The sequence below is a fragment of the Oncorhynchus masou genome, chromosome 21 (genome assembly GCF_036934945.1).
Source record: "Oncorhynchus masou masou isolate Uvic2021 chromosome 21, UVic_Omas_1.1, whole genome shotgun sequence".
NCBI lineage: Eukaryota > Metazoa > Chordata > Actinopteri > Salmoniformes > Salmonidae > Oncorhynchus > Oncorhynchus masou.
The window spans coordinates 36,553,277-36,573,096 of NC_088232.1; the positions used below are offsets into that span (position 1 = coordinate 36,553,277).

Below are 19,820 nucleotides of genomic sequence, written 5' to 3' on the forward strand. Positions count from 1 at the left end.
TCCTTTATTATAGACCACATGGACAATTCTATAAATCTGAATGGAAGACCTCCTTCCCTAAAGGCTTTCTCATCCAAACTTAATGGTGGTGTTGGTGTCGTACGCAGCCACGCAGTCGTGGGTGAACAGGGAGTACATGAGGGGACTAAGCATACACACCTGAGGGGCACCCGTGTTGAGAGTCATTGTGGTGGATGTGTTGATGCTTAGCCTGACCACCTGGGGGTGGCCCTTCAGGAAGTCCTGGATCCAGTTGCAGAGGGAGATGTTCAGTCCCAGGGTCCTGAGCTTAGTGAGCTTGGAGGGCAGTGTCATGTTGAACGCTGAGCTGTAGTCAATGAACAACATTCTCACATAGGTATTCCTTTTTTCCAGGATGGAGAGGGTAGTGTGGAGTGCAATAGATATTGTGTCATCTGTGGATCTGTTGGGGTGGTATGCAAATTGGAGTGGGTCCAGGGTGTCTGGGATGATGGTGTTGATGTGAGCCATGATCAGACTTTCAAAGCATTTCGTGGTGTTAGGTTCTAATTCTCAGAGTAAAACTCAACGGGCACTATGAAAGCTTTAGACCACGTTTATTCATCCCAGAGGGTTAATACAGCTGCATTAGACTAAAACATTTTCACACAAGCACTGATATTTAACCCTTCCTCCTCGGCTGAATCACCTCCTACACATCTGCACAAACATTGTATCTTTACTACTTTGCAGGACACTAAATAATCTGGGCCATAAACTTTTCTTTCTCCCTTAACGTGACCTGACTTGACCTCGACCCCCCTTCATCACTAATCTATGGCTCTCTCCCCTTATCAATGCCTGCCACATGTGATCGCTTCCATGCACTCAGCACATTCCAAGCTTAATTGCACACACTATATACCTTCCTCCTACAGATAACCATTAACTTCTGGTGTAGATCCTCTAAACCTAAGCACTCCCTCAGTGACATGAATAAGTATATTTCATATCCTCATAACCCAACAGTGGCTACAGATGTGAGTGCTACTGGGCGATAATAATATAGACATGTTACCTTGGTGTTCTTGGGCACATGGACCATGGTAGTCTGCTCGAAACATGTAGGTATTACAGACTGGGTCAGGGACAGTTTGAAAAGGTCAGTGAAGACAGTTGCCAGCTGACCAGCATATGCTTTGAGTATGCATCCTGGTAATCCATCTGTCCCCGCGGTAAATGTTAACCTGTTTAAAGGTATTACTCACATTGGCTACAGAGAGTGAGATCACACAGTCGTACGGAACAGCTGGTGCTCTCATGCATGGTTCAGTGTTGCTTGCCTCAGAGAGCATAGAAGGTATTTAACTCGTCTGGTAGGCTAGTGTCACTGGGCAGCTCGCGGCTAGGTTTTCCCTAGTAATCCATGATAGTTTGCGATCCCTGCCATATCCAACGAGTGTCAGAGCTGGCATACTAGGATTTTATCTTAGCCTTGTATTGACACATTGCCTGTTTGATGGCTCGTCGGAGGTCGTAGCGGGATTTCTTATAAGCATCCAGATTAATGTCCCACAGCTTGAAATCGGAAGCTCTAGCCTTTAGCTCAGTGCAGATGTTGCCTGTTATTTATGGCTTCAGTTTTGGATATGTAAGTATGGTCACTGTGGGCAAGATGTCATCGATGCACACATTAATGAAGCAGGTGACTGATGTGGTAAACTCCTCAATGTTATTGGATGAATCCCGGAACATATTCCAGTCTGTGCTAGTGAAACAGTCCTGTAGTTTAGCATCCGCTTCATCGGACCACTTCCGAATTGAGCGTGTCACTGGTACTTCCTGTTTTGCATTTAAGCAGGAATCAGTAGGATAGAGTTATGGTCAGATTCGCCATATGGGGGGTGAGGGAGAGCCTTTTATGCATTTCTGTGTGTGGAGTAAAGGTGATGCTGACATGCTGGTAAAAATGATTTCCCTGCAGTTTCCCTGCATTAAAATCACCGGCCATGAGAAGCGTCGCCTCTGGATGTGCATTTTCTGGTTTATTTATGGTCCTATACAGCTCATTGAGTGTGGTCTTAGTTCCAGCATCGGTTTGTGGTGGTAAATAGACAGCTACGAAAAATTGGTGAGTAATATGGTCTGCAGCTTATAATGAGTTATTCTAACTCAGGCGAGCAAAAACTCAAGGCTTCCTTAATATTAGAGATTGTCCACCAGCTCCTGTTGACAAAGAGACACACCCCTCCCCATTATGCTTACCTACCTGAGGCTGCCGTCTGGTCTAGACAATACATGGAGAAACCAGCAAGATATATTTTATCCATGTCCTTGTTCAGCCAAGAGAAACAAATAATATTACAGTTCTTCAGGTCCCGTTGATAGGATTGTCTCGAACGGAGTTCATCCAGTTTGTTCTCCAGTGACTGCACATTCGACAACAGAACACAGGTCAATGGCAGTCGATTTGTTTGCCGAACTAATCTCGTTAGGAGACCGCCTCACCTGCCTCTTTTTCGCTACCGCCTCCTCTTTTGACTCCTGGGGATTAGAGCTTGGTCTGGAGTAGACGTCCAGAGCTGCCAACTCGTTGAAGTACAAATCTTCATCCAAATCGAGGTTAGTGATCACTGTTCTGATGTCCAGAAGCCGTTTTGGGTCATAGGAAGTGATGGCAGAGACATTATGTACAAAAAAAGTTAAGATTAGCATTAAAAACGAAATAGCAGAATTGGTCAGGAGCCCGTAAAATGGCCACTATCCACTGCAGCAGCATAAAAATAAAATAAAATAATAATACATTTTTGAATTCCCCCTATCACAAGGGGATTTGTGGATGATTTAAGTCGTCAACTGTTACTTTATTTGGCACTTAATAGGCACTTACTGATATGGGAAAATTAGTTTTTTTATTGAACATGTGCGTTTTATGACAGAATGGTAACATTTGGTGAAATATTTTTTTTTAACGTAACTACTGAAAAGGCACAGAATTGGTGAAACAACCCTTCTATTTACCATGGACCCTACTGTACATCACTTTGTACAGTTGAATAGATTGTAGATCCTTGTAAGGTGTTCAAATGCTTAAGTATAAATATCATTAGATATCAGAAAGCAGCCAGTGAAGCAGGAGACATTCTACCCATTCTGTAGCTAATGAACAGAGCTTTTTGACGGAGGATGAGAAGGCCTGGCTGCCATGGTAACATTGTCACACTGGCAGCCCAAGTCGGGGGTGGAATCAGCCACGCCACAAACATGTCTGGAATAGAACAGCTCCTTTTTTTGCCTGTTGAATTATAGGGAACTTGAGAACTGAATGGAGTTTGTAGGAGTTTACAGTTTCTTGCATTTCAGTGTTGACTTGAGTTCCATCTAAATTCCCACTGTGGTGGAATCTTATCATCTGTACCCAGTGTTTGTACCCCTTTGTTATTCAGCGTAGATTGTTCGAGAGCCATTAAACTCAACACAGAAACATTATTTACATAGCCCAGATTCCTTAGCTAAGGCCATGTGTTGGAGAGCTGCGTGCAGAGCAGCAATTTTGTTGTTTATATTTATCCTCTCCAATACCATCTCTTTAGGTTAGTCTTGGCAAGTGTGATATAATTAAAGGCATTTTGGGAGGCAAATTCTACCTCTAATATGTTCATTAGATTGCTAGATCATCACATCACACTTTGCAACTACAGATGAAGTATTTCTGGGAATTTTGCCCTTTTTTAGACTCAAACCCCACCCAGTCAGTGTGGGCGCTTGCATACACCGATTACCAGTGGTGGCTGGTGGCACACATCTCTTGCAATGTGTAACCAGCAGAGGAGGCTGGTAAGAGGAGGATGGGTCATAATAATGAATAGAATGGAATTAATAGTACCAGGCGTTTGGTGTGTTTGAGAACATTCAATTTATTCCGTTCCAGCCATTACTATGAGCCCATCCTCCTCTTACCAGCCTCCTCTGCTGGTTACACATTGCAAGAGATGTTGTGCATATCTGGTAGTGGTGCAGGGTACTGTGAGGGAGCAGTGTTCTGGGGCTATCCCAGAAAAGGTCAATTGTGTGATCAAAATGCGCCACTCACGGTCTGAGATCAGATGAGCTTATTAATATCCTGGGTGTTATTTTTCTCTTCACAGTGATACTATTACTCAAAACCTTGTTTACGGTTGGATGTAATTGAAAATGGAGTATATACACAGAATAATATCTCCCATAAATATACACAGTCTTTGTCATGCCTGTCTTTGTGTTTGCTGTTGATTAGCTGACAGCGAGTCGCTTCCCTGTCACTGCAGGATTAAGTTTGGATGTTTGGCAGGACTAATGATGACAGGACTGCTGACATATCATTCACTTGTCCCACAATGTGCAGAGCTGTCATTTCTTATGAATATGCTATGTTGTGATAAAGGCCTGCATCCTTTAGACAGGAATGCCCTGAAACAATTCTAATGGGGACTAGTTGTCCTGCATATTTATGCAAAAGTCCATCTGCAGGTCAAATAGTTAATGGCTTGTTTGCACAAAACAATGCCAATAACAGTTTGACTATAAACGGCAAAAGAAAATTCACTTTTCTCCCTTTTCAGCACTTTATAGTAAACAGGTTTATGTTCACTATGATGCTGAACTGAACCTCTTGCCCCCTTAATTAATTAAACTACCTTAACTTCCGTCCACAGACCCTCTCCATCACCATGTCAGTGAAGACGGATGGGAAGAGGAAGTGGGCGGCGGTTAGGGGCCATCTGGGCTCCTCCCAGGACTCAGACACCCAGCTGGAGGCCAACCTGGAGAGTGCCGACCCAGAGCTGTGCATCCGCATGCTCCAGGTGCCCAGTGTGGTCAACTACTCTGGGCTGAAGCGTCGTCTGGAGGGCAGCGAGGAGTCCTGGATGGTCCAGTTCCTGGAGCTGAGTGGGCTGGACCTGCTGCTGGAGGCCCTGGACCGGCTATCTGGGAGGGGCTGCTCCCGCATCACAGATGCCCTGCTGCAGCTTACCTGTGTCAGCTGTGTCCGGGCCATCATGAACTCCTCGGCTGGGATCCACTTTATCGTGGAGAATGAGGGCTACATCCGCAAACTCTCCCAAGGTTCTACATCACCTAGGAATGAGGAGAAATGCCGTGTTTAAAAATGTGTTCCACTAATGATTTAATTATTTTATTTCCGCGTCGTACACCAATTGGTGCCCAGCCCGTATGGGCTTATGAAACAGGATATCAAGTATGTGTGCACAAAACAAAAATATATATACAGTATACATGGCACGTTGTGTTAGTTCAAAAGTTTGGTGTCACTTAGAAATGTCCTTGTTTTCTATGAAAACATACATGAAATGAGTTGCAAAATGAAAGGAAATATAGTCAAGATGTTGACAAGGTTATAAATAACAATTTTTAATTAAAATAATAATTGTGTCCTTCAAACTTTGCTTTGTCAAAGAATCCTCCATTTACAGCAATTACAGCCTTGAAGACCTTTGGCATTCTCGTTATCAAGTTGTTGAGGTAAACTGAAGAGATTTCACCCCATGCTTCCTGAATCACCTCCCACAAGTTGGATTGGCTTGATGGGCACTTCTTAACTACCATACGGTCAAGCTGCTCCCACAACAGATCGATAGGGTTGAGATCTGGTGACCAGTGTCTGTTATTTTGCCCATCTTGATCTTTTCTTTTTATTGGCCAGTCTGAGATATGGCTTTTTCTTTGAAACTCTGCCTAGAAGGCCAGCATCCCGGAGTCGGCTCTTCACTGTTGACGTTGAGACTGGTGTTTTGCGGGTACTATTTAATGACGCTGCCAGTTGAGGACGTGTGAGGCGTCTGTTTCTCAAACTAGACACTCTAATGTACTTGTCCTCTTGCTCACTAGTGCACAGCGTTGTACGAGATCTTCAGTTTCTTGGCAATTTCTCGCATGAAATAGCCTTCATTTCTCAGAACAAGAATAGACTGACGAGTTTCAGATTATTATTTTTTGTTTCTGGCCATTTTGAGCCTGTAATCGAACCCACAAATGCTAATGCTCCAGATACGTAACTAGTCTAAAGAAGGCCAGTTTTATTGCTTATTTAATCATAATAACAGTTTTCAGCTGTGCTAACATAATTGCAAAAGGGTTTCTAATGATCAATTAGCCTTTTAAAATTATGAACTTAGATTAGCTAACACAACGTGCCATTGGAACACAGGAGTGATAGTTGCTGATAATGGGCCTCTGTACGCCAATGTAGATATTCCATAAAAAAATCTGCCATTTCGAGCAACATGAGTCATTTACAACGTTAATAATGTCTACACTGTATATCTGATCAATTCAATGTTATTTAAATGGACAGAAAAATAGCTTTTCTTTCAAAAACAAGTAAACTTTTGAACAGTAGTGTATATACAGTACCAGTCAAAAGGTTGGACACACCTACTCACTCAAGGTTTTTCTTTATTTTACTATTTTCTACATTGTAGAATATTAGTGAAGACATCAAAACTATGAAATAACACATATGGATTCATGTAGTAACCAAATAAGTGTTAATCAAATGAAAATACAGTTTATATTTTAGATTCTTCAAAGTAGCCACCCTTAGCCTTGATGGCAGGTTTGCACTCTTTTTTTTGTTATTTGTAAAAAAAAATATATATAAATATATATTTTTTAGGGGGTGGATCAGCTTTAATATTGCTGATAGATTGTTGCTTCCATCAATGTAATTGTCTGCATCATTTCCTATCCATCATATACATTTTTTTGTAAATATATATACAGTGGGGCAAAAAAGTATTTAGTCAGCCACCAATTGTGCAGGTTCTCCCACTTAAAAAGATGAGAGAGGCCTGTAATTTTCATCATAGGTACACTTCAACTATGACAGACAAAATGAGGGGAAAAAATCCAGAAAATCACATTGTAGGATTTTTAATGAATTTATTTGCATTATATGGAGGAAAACAAGTATTTGGTCACCAACAAACAAGCAAGATTTCTGGCTCTCACAGACCTGTAACTTCTTCTTTAAGAGGCTCCTCTGTCCTCCACTCGTTACCTGTATTAATGGCACTTGTTTGAACTTGTTGTCAGTATAAAAGACACCTGTCCACAACCTCAAACAGTCACACTCCAAATTCCACTATGGCCAAGACCAAAGAGCTGTCAAAGGACACCAGAAACAAAATTGTAGACCTGTACCAGGCTGGGAAGACTGAATCTGCAATAGGTAAGCAGCTTGGTTTGAAGAAATCAACTGTGGGAGCAATTATTAGGAAATGGCAGACATACAAGACCACTGATAATCTCCCTCGATCTGGGGCTCCACGCAATATCTCCCCCCGTGGGGTCAAAATGATCACAAGAACGGTGAGCAAAAATCCCAGAACCACACAGGGGGACCTAGTGAATGACCTGCAGAGAGCTGGGACCAAAGTAACAAAGCCTACCATCAGTAACACACTACGCCGCCAGGGACTCAAATCCTGCAGTGCCAGACGTGTCCCCCTGCTTAAGCCAGTACATGTCCAGTCTCGTCTGAAGTTTGCTAGAGAGCATTTGGATGATCCAGAAGAAGATTGGGAGAATGTCATATGGTCAGATGAAACCAAAATATAACTTTTTGGTCAAAACTCAACTCGTCGTGTTTGGAGGACAAAGAATGCTGAGTTGCTTCCAAAGAACACCATACCTACTGTTTTTTTTGTTGTTTTTTTTACCTTTATTTAACCAGGCAAGTCAGTTAAGAACAAATTCTTATTTTCAATGACGGCCTGGGAACAGTGGGTTAACTGCCTGTTCAGGGGCAGAACGACAGATTTGTACCTTGTCAGCTCGGGGGTTTGAGCTCACAACCTTCAGGTTACTAGTCCAACGCTCTAACCACTAGGCTACCCTGCCGCCCCTACTGTGAAGCATGGGGGTGGAAACATCATGCTTTTGGGCTGTTTTTCTGCAAAGGGCCCAGGGGCCATGTATCGTGAGATTTTGAATGAAAACCTCCTTCCATCAGCAAGGGCATTGAAGATGAAACGTGGCTTGGTCTTTCAGCATGACAATGATCCAAAACACACCACCCGGGCAACGAAGGAGTGGCTTCGTAAGAAACATTTCAAGGTCCTGGAATGACCTAGCCAGTCTCCAGATCTCAACCCCGTAGAAAATCTTTGGAGGGAGTTGAAAGTCCGTGTTGCCCAGCAACAGCGCCAAAACATCACTGCTCACTGCAAAGGATATCTGCATGGAGGAATGGGCCAAAATACCAGCAACAGTGTGTGAAAACCTTGTGAAGACTTACAGAAAACGTTTGACCTCTGTCATTGCCAACAAAGTATTGAGATAAACTTTTGTTATTGACCAAATACTTATTTTCCACCATAATTTGCAAATAAATTCATTAAAAATCCTACAATGTGATTTTCTGGATTTTTTTCCTAATTTTGTCTGTCATGGTTGAAGTGTACCTATGATGAAAATTACAGGCCTCTCTCATCTTTTTAAGTGGGAGAACTTGCACAATTGGTGGCTGACTAAATACTTTTTTGCCCCACTGTGTGTATATATATATATATATATATATATATATATATATATATATATATATAAGCATTCAGACATTTACACATATACAGTTGAAGTCAGAAGTTTAAATACACCTTAGACAAATACATTTAAACTCCGTTTTTCACAATTCACATTTAATCAGAGTAAAAATTCCCTTTCTTCTGTCAGTTAGGATCACCACTTTATTTTAATGTGAAATGCCAGCATAATAGTAGAGAGAATGATTTATTTCAGCTTTTATTTCTTTCATCACATTCTCAGTGAGTCAGAAGTTTACATACACTCAATTAGTAATTGGTAGCATTGCCTTTAAATTGTTTAACACTGGGTGAAAAGTTACGGGTAGCATTCCACAAGCTTCCCACAATAAGTTGGGTGAATTTTGGCCCATTCCTCCTGACAGAGCTCATGCAACTGGGTCAGGTTTGTAGGCCTCCTTGCTCACATGCGCTTTTTCAGTTCTGCCCACAAATTTTCTATTGAGGTCAGGGCTTTGTGATGGCCACTCCAATACCTTGACTTTGTTGTCCTTAAGCCATTTTGCCACAACTTTGGAAGTATGCTTGGGGTCAATGAACATTTGGAAGACCCATTTGTGACCAAGCTTTAACTTCCTGACTGATGTCTTGAGATGTTGCTTCAATATATCCACATAATTATCCTGCCTCATGATTCCATCTATTTTGTGAAGTGCACCAGTCCCTCCTGCAGCAAAGCACCCCCACAACATGATGCTGCCAGCCCCGCACTTCACGGTTGGAATGGGGTTCTTCGGCTTGCAAGCATCCCCATTTTTCCTCCAAACATAAAGATGGTTATTATGGCCAAATAGTTCTATTTTTGTTTCATCAGACCAGAGGACATTTCTCCAAAAAGTATGATGTTTGTCCCCATGTGCAATTGCAAACCGTAGTCTGGCTTTTTTTAATGGGGGTTTTGGAGGAGTGGCTTCTTCCTTGCTGAGCAGCTTTTCAGGTTTTGTCGATATAGGACTCGTTTTACTGTGGATATAGATACCTTTGTACCTGTTTCCTCCAGCATCTTCACAAGGTCCTTTGCTGTTGTTCTGAGATTGATTTGCACTTCTCGAACGAGGTTGAAAAACAAGTTTTAATGACTCCAACATAAGTGTATGTACACTTCCGACTTCAACTGTATATATAAACTCAAGTCGTACTTTATCAAAAGCCTTTTCAAAATCAGCTATGAAAACCTGTAACCATCATCTGTGGAAAAAGGTATGGACCAAAGTGCAGCGTGGCAGCTCCGGACAGGAGGGCAACTCTGGCAGCTCCGGACAGGAGGGCTGGTCCGTGGAGGAGGCACAGGACTGACCTGGCTGTGGGGGAGCACTGGAGATCTGGTGCGTAGCCTTGACACCACTCCTCCAGGCTGAATGCCCACTCTAGCCCGGCACGTGCGGGGAGCTGGAACAGGCTGTACTGGGATCTCCTGGCGAACTGGGGAAACTGTACCTAGAGCCGGCGGGGGATATCCTGGCCCGAGGACACGCACTGGAGGTCTGGAGAGCAGGGCTGGCACCATCCTCCTGGCTGGATCCTCACCCTAGTCCGGCAGATGCGGGGAGCTGGAATGTAGAGCACCGGGCTAAGAATGCGTACTGGAGATCTGTTGCGCCAAGCTGGCACAAGAAGTGCAGGGCTGGAGAGGAGCACAGGAGGCCTGGTGCTTGGGGCTGGCACAGTCTTCACCAGACGGCTAGCACACCTCAGGACGAGTATGGAGAGCTGACTCAGGTGACATCAAATTGAGGACACGCTCCATCGGGCGGATGTCATGCCTCATGCACCAACACAGCAACTCTCTCATTCCTCTCTCCTCCAATCTCCCCATCAACTCCTCCCCATCAACTCCAGAAACACTGTTTCTGCTTTGCTGTCGTCGCTCACCTCCAATTTCACCCTGACTGGCTCTGGTTCCATCTTCTGCTCCGCCGACCGTCCCGTGTGCACCCCCAAAATAAATTCTTGGGGCTGCCTCTCCTGGCCACACTGCTTGGTCCTTTGGTGGTGTGTAGTTCTGTAACAATCATCTGTGGAAGACTGTGTGGACCAAAGCGCAGTGTGGTACATGTTCATACTTTTATTTGAACTGAACACTGAAATAACTAAAATAACAAAGAGAATGAACGAAAACCAAAACAGTCCTGTCAGGTGCAGAAAGACACAAAACAGAAAACAACTACCCACAAAACACAGGTGGAAAAAGGATACCTAAGTATGGTTCTCAATCAGAGACAACGATAGACAGCTGCCTCTGATTGAGAACCACACCCAGCCAAACACACAGAAATAGAAAACATAGAACACAAAACATAGAATGCCCACCCCAACTCATGTCCTGACCAAAGCAAAATAGAGACATAAGGTCAGGGAGTGACAAAACCATGCCTGGTTTCCCTGATAATCCATAGTATTCTATTGTTTCCAGTACTCATCTTAAATGATCTCCAATGTATCGTCCATGTAAAAAATCTGTCTGATTAGAATTCATAATATCTGACAAAAAAAAATTTAATTCTATGTGCCAAGCATTTAGCTAGAATTTTTCCATCACAACACTGAAGTTTAAGAGATCTCCAATTTTTTAAATGGACTGGATCTTTATATATACCACTTGGATCCTGTTTCAGTAATAATGAAATCAGATGTTCTTGTTGCGTGTCCGATAATCTGTTGTTTATATAGGAGTGGTTAAAACTTGCTAATATTGGTCCTCTGAGTATATCAAAAAATGTTTGGTATACTTCCACTGGTATGCCATCCAGGTTTGCACACGCTTGGAATTCTCTCAACCAGCTTCACCTGGAATGCTTTTCCAACAGTCTTGAGTTCCCACATCTGCTGAGCACTAGTTGGCTGCTTTTCCTTCACTCTGTGGTCCAACTCATCCCAAACCATCTCAATTGGGTTGAGGTTGGGTGATTGTGGAGGCCAAGTCATCTGATGCAGCACTCTATCGCTCTCCTTCTTGGTCAAATAGCCCTTACACAGCCTGGAGGTGTGTTGTGTCTTTGTGCTATTTAAAAACAAATGACAGTCCCACTAAGCGCAAACCAGATGGGATGGCGTATCGCTGCAGAATGCTGTGGTAGCCATGCTGGTTAAGTGTGCCTTGAAATCTAAATAAATTACCGACAGTGTTAACAGCAAGGTTCGTTCACCTACTCTGCGTCTCACAGCGGTTGGAACCACAAATCTCAAATTTGGCCTCCTCAGACCAGAGGACAGATTTCCACTGGTCTAATGTCCATTGTTCATGTTTCTTGGCCCCAGCAAGTCTCTTATTATTATTTGTGCCCTTTAGTAGTGGGTTCTTTGCAGCAATTTGACCATGAAGGCCTGATTCACACAGTCTCCTCTAAATAGTTGATGTTGAGATGTGTCTGATATTTGAACTCTGTGAAGCATTCATTTGGGCTGCAATTTCTGAGGCTGGTTACTCTAATGAACTTATCCTCTGCAGCAGAGGTAACTCTGGGTCTTCCTTTCATGTGACGGTCCTCATGAGAGCCAGTTTCATCATAGCGCTTGATGGTTTTTGCGACTGCACTTGAAGAAACTTTTAAAAGTTATTGTCTTAAAGTAATGATGGACTGTCGTTTCTTTTTGCTTAGTTGAGCTGTTCTTGCAAAAATATGGACTTGGTCTTTTACCAAATAAGGCTATATTCTGTATATCACCCCCAGCTTGTCACAACACAACTGATTGGCTCAAACGTATTAAGGAGGTAAGAAATTCCACAAATTAACTTTTAACAAGGCACACCTGTTAATTGAAATGCATTCCAGGTGACTACCTGGAACAAGGCAACGGGTAGCTACTTTGAAGAATCTCAAATATAAAATATATTTTGATTTGTTTAACACTTTTTTGGTTACTACATGATTCAATATGTGTTATTTCATAGTGTTGATGTCTTCAATACTATTCTACAATGTAGAAAATAGTACAAATAAAGAATTGAATGAGTAGGTGTGTCCAAACATTTAACTGTTACTGTATATATAATGTAAAGGCCATAGTGAGCATAAATGCACATACATAACATTTTTATTCAGTGGTTGATTTAGGAGTACAATGGCAACATAGAACAATTCAGGTCAGATATAGGCTATTATGTCAGACAGAGTGTATGGAGTGAGACACTGTGTGGAGAGACAGTGCATTGCAACATCTTCACATACACTGACACACTTATCACAAACACAAACCGTTTTCAGAAAAGTGGCAAAGTTCACGTCACGTTTCCTTAAATTAAGCCATAACATTCTAGAGGTCACCAGACAAGGGAGAAAGAAAGAGGCAGGATGTAATATGAGGACCATGACCATGGTTGTGTTCATTACATCTTGCAACTGAAATCAAACCAAACAGAGCAAACGGGAACAAAACAGGGAGGGACTTACCTGAATTTGTCCAATAGAAACTTTCAATGAAAAACATTTTCCGTTCCATTTTGGTTTTGCAACAGACAAAATGTTTTGCAACACGGTCAACATAATGAATACACGCTATGTGTACACTGACTGTGACAATGTCTTACCACAGCCTTGGACACGTCCAATACCATGGTGAAGAAGCAGGTGTTTGAGCTGCTTGCTGCCCTGAGCATGTTCTCCTCTGATGGGTACCGTCTGGCCCTGGATGCCCTGGACCATTACAGGGCAAGTGTCATACAGCCAGACAAGCTTTCACTAATGGACAGAGGCTATGGAAATATATACCATTCATCTACAGGATAAGTTGCCTGATTGTGATTTAGGAAGGATAATGAGAGAAACATGCTGGGTGGAAAGTACACAACAATATGTGTGATTTTGATATAAGCTGACAGAAATCAGATATGACAAAAAAAAATGTTCCATGCTATTTCAGCTCAAAAAAATCTCATTAAATAAGATAATTAAAGTAATTTTTATTAATTCCATACATTACTGAATAACTATATGACTTAGCCCCCAGAAATGCCTTCTAGTGTATAGATGTTAGACTGCCTAAGTAACTTAATTATGTTATCTAGTTACATCCATAGTTGTCAATACATTGATTAATGTTACTTTCTGATCAATATTAAACCATTCCGTGTATGGGGTGGGGGGTGGGGCTGTCCTCACACAGTGTGAGTGAATGATATACAGTATGTCTAATGTGTTCATTTGTCCCGTAGGGTGTGAAGACCCAGCTGTATCGCTTCAGTGTGATCATGAACGAGCTGCAGGCCACAGACAACATGCCCTACATGGTCACCCTCCTCAGTGTCATCAACGCCATCATCTTTGGGACAGACGACCTGCAACAAGAGACAAGATCCGCAAGGAATTTATTGGTACAGCGCATTGTTTATCTTCATTACTCAGCCACTTGGCAGAGATTCAGTTCATCTGCAAGGTCACACAGTGGCACATTGTTAATGACAAAATGTATACTGAACAAAATTATAAAACGCAACATGCAACCATTTAAAAGATTTTACTGAGTTATAATTGAAATATATTCATTAGGCCCTAATCTAAGGATTTCACATGACTGGGAACACGTATATGCATCTCTTGGTTACAGATAACTTTAAAAAAGGTACGGGAGTGGATCGAAAACCAGTCAGTATTTGGTGTGACCGCCATTTGCCTCATGCAGCGCGACACATCTCCTTCACATAGAGTTGATCAGGGTGTTTATTGTGGCCTGTGTAATGTTGTCCTTCTCCTCTTCAATGGTTCGGGCTAGGCCCCTTAGTTCCTGTGATGGGAAATCTGAACGCTACAGCATACAATGACATTCAAGACGATTCCGTGCTTCCAACTTTGTGGCAACAGTTTGGGGAAGAACTTTTCCTGTTTCAGCATGACAATGCCCCATGCACAAAGTGAGGTCCATACAGAAATAGCTTGTCGAGAACAGTGTGGCAGAACTTGACTGGCCTGCACAGAGCCCTGACCTCAACCTCATCGAAAACCTTTGGGATGGATTAGAATGCCGACTGTGAGCCAGGCCTAATCTCCCAACATCAGTGCCCGACCTCACTAATACTCTTGTGGCTGAATGGTAGCAAGTCCCCACAGCAATGTTCCAACATCTAGTGGAATGCCTTCCAAGAAGAGTGGAGGCTGTTACAGCAGCAAAGTGGGGACCAACTCCATATTAATGCCCATGATTTTGGAGTGAGATGTTCGACAAGCAGGTGTACACATTATTTTTGTCATGTAGTGTATGTCACTATGTCCTTCTAGCTACTGTATATGCCTGTCCTCAATCTGTCCCCTATCTTGTCCCCAAACACCTGAATCTTGTGCAAACCTCATATTCAGGGATACAATTATGCATTTGTGTCTGGCATAGATGGTGTTAACCTAAAGATCACTTACGTCATGATTTAACCTTTTTCTTCGAATTCCCAGTTGTCTTGAGAGCACCATTATATTGGGCTAAGTAGGCTATTCTCTATGAACAGGCTTTGATTTATGCCTACCTTTTTATAATGGCCTATTGGCTGCAGTCTAACAAAAGCTTGTCTGAAGTCAAGTCTCCATTCCCTTTCTTTGTGATTATGCTATTCACGGTAAATGGGAAATACATTTTTGATTTTTTTCAAAGAATTCTGTAAATATAGCATATTCGAAATTGTTCCACATCACCACTCTACTGCAAATAGATTTTTGATGCATTCAAAACACCTGGGAACTCGAAAAAAGCGAGCTCATAAAGTCATTGATCTTCAGGTAGGAGAATGCTGCATTAGTAACCAAGTGGGAAGGGGAATTTACCACATACGACTGGAAAAATTCCTTTAAACGGACCTCCAACTGGTAATTACTGGTGGGAAACTCATCTATCATCCTGAGTTCCCACTTCTCCCAGATGATGCCCTCTGACGTCACCGAATAAGGAAATTACCTCTGGCAGTTAAATGCAGCAACAAAACATTATTTATAAAATGCAATCTATTAATATGATTTTTTAACACTATAATTTGTTTACAAGCATGATAGCTGTACTTTTAGTTTATGGTTTACACAGCTTGTTTGCCATTCAGTGTTTCTCAATGAATTCAACCACCTGAATGCATCCAACTGGTAAATTCCCACTTTCCACTTGGTTATGAATGCAGCAGAAGTCAAAGCTCTTGATATGAAGTCTGAGTTTTCGACTTGTATGCCACGCTCAAAACAACTGGGAACTCGGAACTCAGAAATATTAGACTTTTGACTTTAGTGGGTTGGAAAAAACGAGCTCTGACTGGGAAAAATAGTTTTGAACGCTGGTCATCCAACTCGAGTTCCCAGTTGTCTTGAACGCACTGAAGTCTGAGGTCGAAGATTTCTGAGTTGTCTTGAACGCACCATAATTATGTCCTAATCGCTCACCTGCAATCGACTTCACTTGCTGATTCCAGATCATATTTCACAGTGTTCCAACTTTTTAATAACCTACTACAAAGTAGGAAACTGATCAATTGGGAGTTGGATCGTTGTTTTTGTGACTGTCTTTATTAAATGCAGTGTTTCTGTTTTATAGGATTACAATTACTTGATATACTGCCCAAATTTAGGTGAGTGCCTTGACTGACTTCCTTGTTTCATTGTGACTTTTTTTGTCATGTGCAGATAAGAAATGCCCATGCATTGGTCAAGTACAATATAGTTTGAGTGAAATGTTAAACAAAACCTTTGTTACCTGCACATTTGTCAATAATTTTGTTGATTTGATGTGCAAGTGGGAAATAAACATTGTAAACAGGCTACTTGTTCAATAGGCCCTTTTTAATTGTGTGTGTGTGTGAGACAGAGATGAGGAGGATGAGGACTTGATCATTCAGTGTGAGGCGTTTGAAGAGGCCATGTCTGAGGATGAGGAGGAGCTGCTGAGGGTCTATGGAGGCATAGACATGAGCAGTCACCAGGAGGTGTTCATCACCCTCTTCAACAAAGTGAGCACAGCTGTCAGCTGCACAGCCATAACACTGCATGTCACCTACTCATGGCTAGTTCTGTAAACAACAGAATTATAAGTGCACTCAAAATAAGGTTTGGTTGTGTGTTGTTCAACCTCAAGGTGAGCAGCTCTCCGTCGTCCCGCCAGCTGCTGTCCATCCTACAAGCCCTGCTGCTGCTGAGGCCCGAGAGGGCTGACATCTGGCAAGCCTTGGAGGCCATCACTAACCGGGCCATTCTGCTGGATCAAGACTGTGAGTCATCACGCTCCTGACACATTCAATAGTTCAATAAGCTGACCTCTAAGAGAGTTATGGGAAAAGGACTGCAGTCTGGGTGAACAGCGTGCGTAGGAAAAATGTTTGTCTTGGTTACATGTCAACAAAATTCAGTAGATTTGAGTGTTTTTGTGTGATTTCTGTGCTGCAGCTCATATGGACTCTAGTGAGATTATTATGCAACGCCTGGTGTTCTCCAAGCGCAGGACAGCTGGTGTCGACGCTGTGGATGGTCTGCCACCCAAGAAGATTGATAAGGCTGTTCAGACCGACATGGTGGACGACGACCAAGAAAGACTGACCAAATGCTCCACAAAAGTGTCCTCTCCTCCACCTTTCCTATATCCCAATTTGATGGGACCAGGTCCCCTTCAGTGCCCACCTCCCCCTCCTCCACCCCCCACTCCACTATTACAGCACATTGGAGGTGGAGGTCCCCCACCACCAACTCCTCTACCAGGGATGCAGGTGGCCCCAGGGTGCCCTCCCCCTCCTCCACCCCCACCAGGAATGGGCGTTGGAGGACCTCCACCACCCCCACCCTTGCCCGGTATGCCAGGCCTGCCTCCTCCACCACCACCTCCCCCTGGCATAGGTGGCATTGTGGTGGCCCAGAGTAGCCAGTCCCTTGGGTGTGCCTCTGCTGCTGCCTCCAAGGCAGGCCGTTGCCCCACCCTGAGGATGAAGAAGCTCAACTGGCAGAAACTCAGAGCTGTCACTGGTGAGTGGAAAACCTTGGCATCTCTCTTTAATGATCCTCCCCTGTATTTACAGAGGCAGTCTGCTCTATGTAGGATGGGAAAAGATTGTCTGGTTGGATACTTTTTTGTGAGGTAATTCCAGATGTGTTGTTGCTATTCTGTCCCTCCTTTAACATACACACAGATGGTCATTCCATGTGGACTTCAGCTCAGAAAGACACTCCTCTGGAGCCCAACTACTCCAGCATTGAACAGCTGTTCTGTCTCCCAGTGACCGAACACAAAGACAAGGGGGCAGCTGCTCCTGTCAAAAAGGAGCCTAAAGAGGTGCACTGGTCAACACTCATTACAGCTCTCGTATCTGGAGCACACCAGAAACATGGCTCATTATGAATCCTAAAACAACCTCCCTAACAAAATGTCTATTCCCCTCTTCTCTCTACAGATCTCCTTTATTGACGCAAAGAAGAACTTGAATTTGAACATATTTCTCAAGCAATTCAAATGGTAATTTGTCATTAAGTTGGTATTGATATCAATGTTTTTACCCCATTGAGCTTACTTTTTTCTCCATGCTTCTCTATCTAGCTCTCATGATGAGTTTGTGGTGTTGATTCAGAGTGGGGATCGCTCTAAGTTCGATGTGGAGGTCTTGAAGCAGCTTATTAAACTCTTACCTGAGAAACATGAGGTACTGTATGTACCAGAGACTTTCACAATGTTTGCAAATCACCTTTATTAATACAGCAAACATGGTGGTCTGACTAAAGAGCCTCCCTTTTCTGTCTCAATTTAGATAGATAACCTGAAATCCTTCCTGGGAGAGAAATTAAAGTTGGCCAATGTAGACCGATTCTACATCTCTCTCCTGGCTGTACCATGGTAACTGCTGTTCCTTTTCTCATTTTCATCATTCCTGGCACCTCACTGGAAACTGGATGCAGAGAAGAATCTCTGGCTGTGATAGTTAACGGAATCTGGTGTCTGTTTTTGTTTGGCACTTCCATGACCTGTCTTTCTTAATTCCCAATGGTATCTCTCTTCCCTGCCATACCATCCCTACTTCGTATCCTCGCTCTCGTGTCTACCCACAGTTACCAGCTGAGGATAGACTGTATGTTGCTGTGTGAGGAGACCACCTCAGTACTGGACATGCTCAAGCCCAAAGCAGAGGTGGTTGAATCAGCATGCCAGTGTAAGTCAACACCAACTTTCCTGTATAAACACCAGTGGTGGAAAAAATACCCAATAATCATACTTGAGTAAAAGTAAAGATACCTTTTTTATAGAGAATGACTCATGTGAAAGTCACCTAGTAAAAACCATGAATTTGGTTTCAAATATACTTAAGTATAAAAAGTAAATGTCATTTCTAAGATGTACATAAGGATCTATAGTAAAACATTCCTTATATTAAGCAAACCAGGCGGTACAGTTTTTAAAAATGTATGGATAGCCAGGGGCACACCCCAACACTCAGACATAATTTACAAACGAAACGTGTTAAGTGAGTCTGCCAGATTAGAGACAGTAGAGATGACAAGGGATGTTCTCTTGATAAGTGTGTCAATTTGACAATTTCTCTGTCCTGCTAAGCATTCGAAATATACCAAGTACTTTTGGGTGTCAGGGAAAATGTATGAAATAAAAAGTACATTATTTTCTTTAGTAATGTAGTGAAGTAAAAGTTGTCAAATATAAGTAGTAAAATACAGAACCCCAAAAATGACTTAAGTAGTACTTTAAAGTGTTTTTACTTAAGTACTTTACACCACTGAAACACTCATGTTACAATGATTTCCTTATGAATCCATTGCATATTTTTGTAAGCTAGCAGAGGACACAGTAAGGTTTATTATGAAGAATTGTGTTTGTTAGAACAAATGGTTGCTTTGTGCTGGAAATATTTTAATTATTCAAGTGTTGGTTTTTCAAAATGTCTAAGAGTATTTTTTTGCATAGAATGTTTCATTAAAAAAAAAATCTCCTCAGGTCTCAGAATGAGCACTCTCATGCCTAGTTTCTGCAGGCTCATCCTTGACGTGGGAAACTTCCTCAACTATGTAAGTAAGGACTCTCCAAAGGATGGCATTCCTACCTGACAAAGTAATGTTAGGATATCAGTTAGCCTGTAATAGCTTTCGTGCCGAACCCACAAGTGTTTCCGGTGCCAAGCTTATGGTCATTTTGCAGTTGGTAGGGAGATTCCTAGATGTGTGCAGGAGGGCATGGGAATGTGTAGTATTGGTGGAAAAAAGGTATGTGTTAACTATAGAGGTGCCCATGTTGCTGAGGATCAGAAGTGTCCGGTGCGAGAGAGACAGGTTGAGGTTGTCAGTCAGTTGTACTGAAGCCGTTGTATCC

General features: G+C 42.5%; 1 protein-coding gene across 1 annotated transcript in view; it reads left to right on the forward strand.

Annotated features, from left to right (window-relative positions):
- LOC135508259 (inverted formin-2-like) overlaps nucleotides 1-19,820 on the forward strand; it is a 30,637-nt gene that overhangs the window by 3,254 nt on the left and 7,563 nt on the right. Inside the window, 14 exon segments of the mRNA XM_064928323.1 lie at nucleotides 4,656-5,067; nucleotides 13,098-13,213; nucleotides 13,717-13,843; nucleotides 13,846-13,875; nucleotides 16,062-16,095; nucleotides 16,332-16,473; nucleotides 16,599-16,731; nucleotides 16,907-17,476; nucleotides 17,641-17,783; nucleotides 17,902-17,963; nucleotides 18,045-18,147; nucleotides 18,253-18,338; nucleotides 18,551-18,651; nucleotides 19,449-19,519. Of these exon segments, the coding sequence (XP_064784395.1) occupies nucleotides 4,671-5,067; nucleotides 13,098-13,213; nucleotides 13,717-13,843; nucleotides 13,846-13,875; nucleotides 16,062-16,095; nucleotides 16,332-16,473; nucleotides 16,599-16,731; nucleotides 16,907-17,476; nucleotides 17,641-17,783; nucleotides 17,902-17,963; nucleotides 18,045-18,147; nucleotides 18,253-18,338; nucleotides 18,551-18,651; nucleotides 19,449-19,519 (2,115 nt within the window). The 5' untranslated portion in view covers nucleotides 4,656-4,670.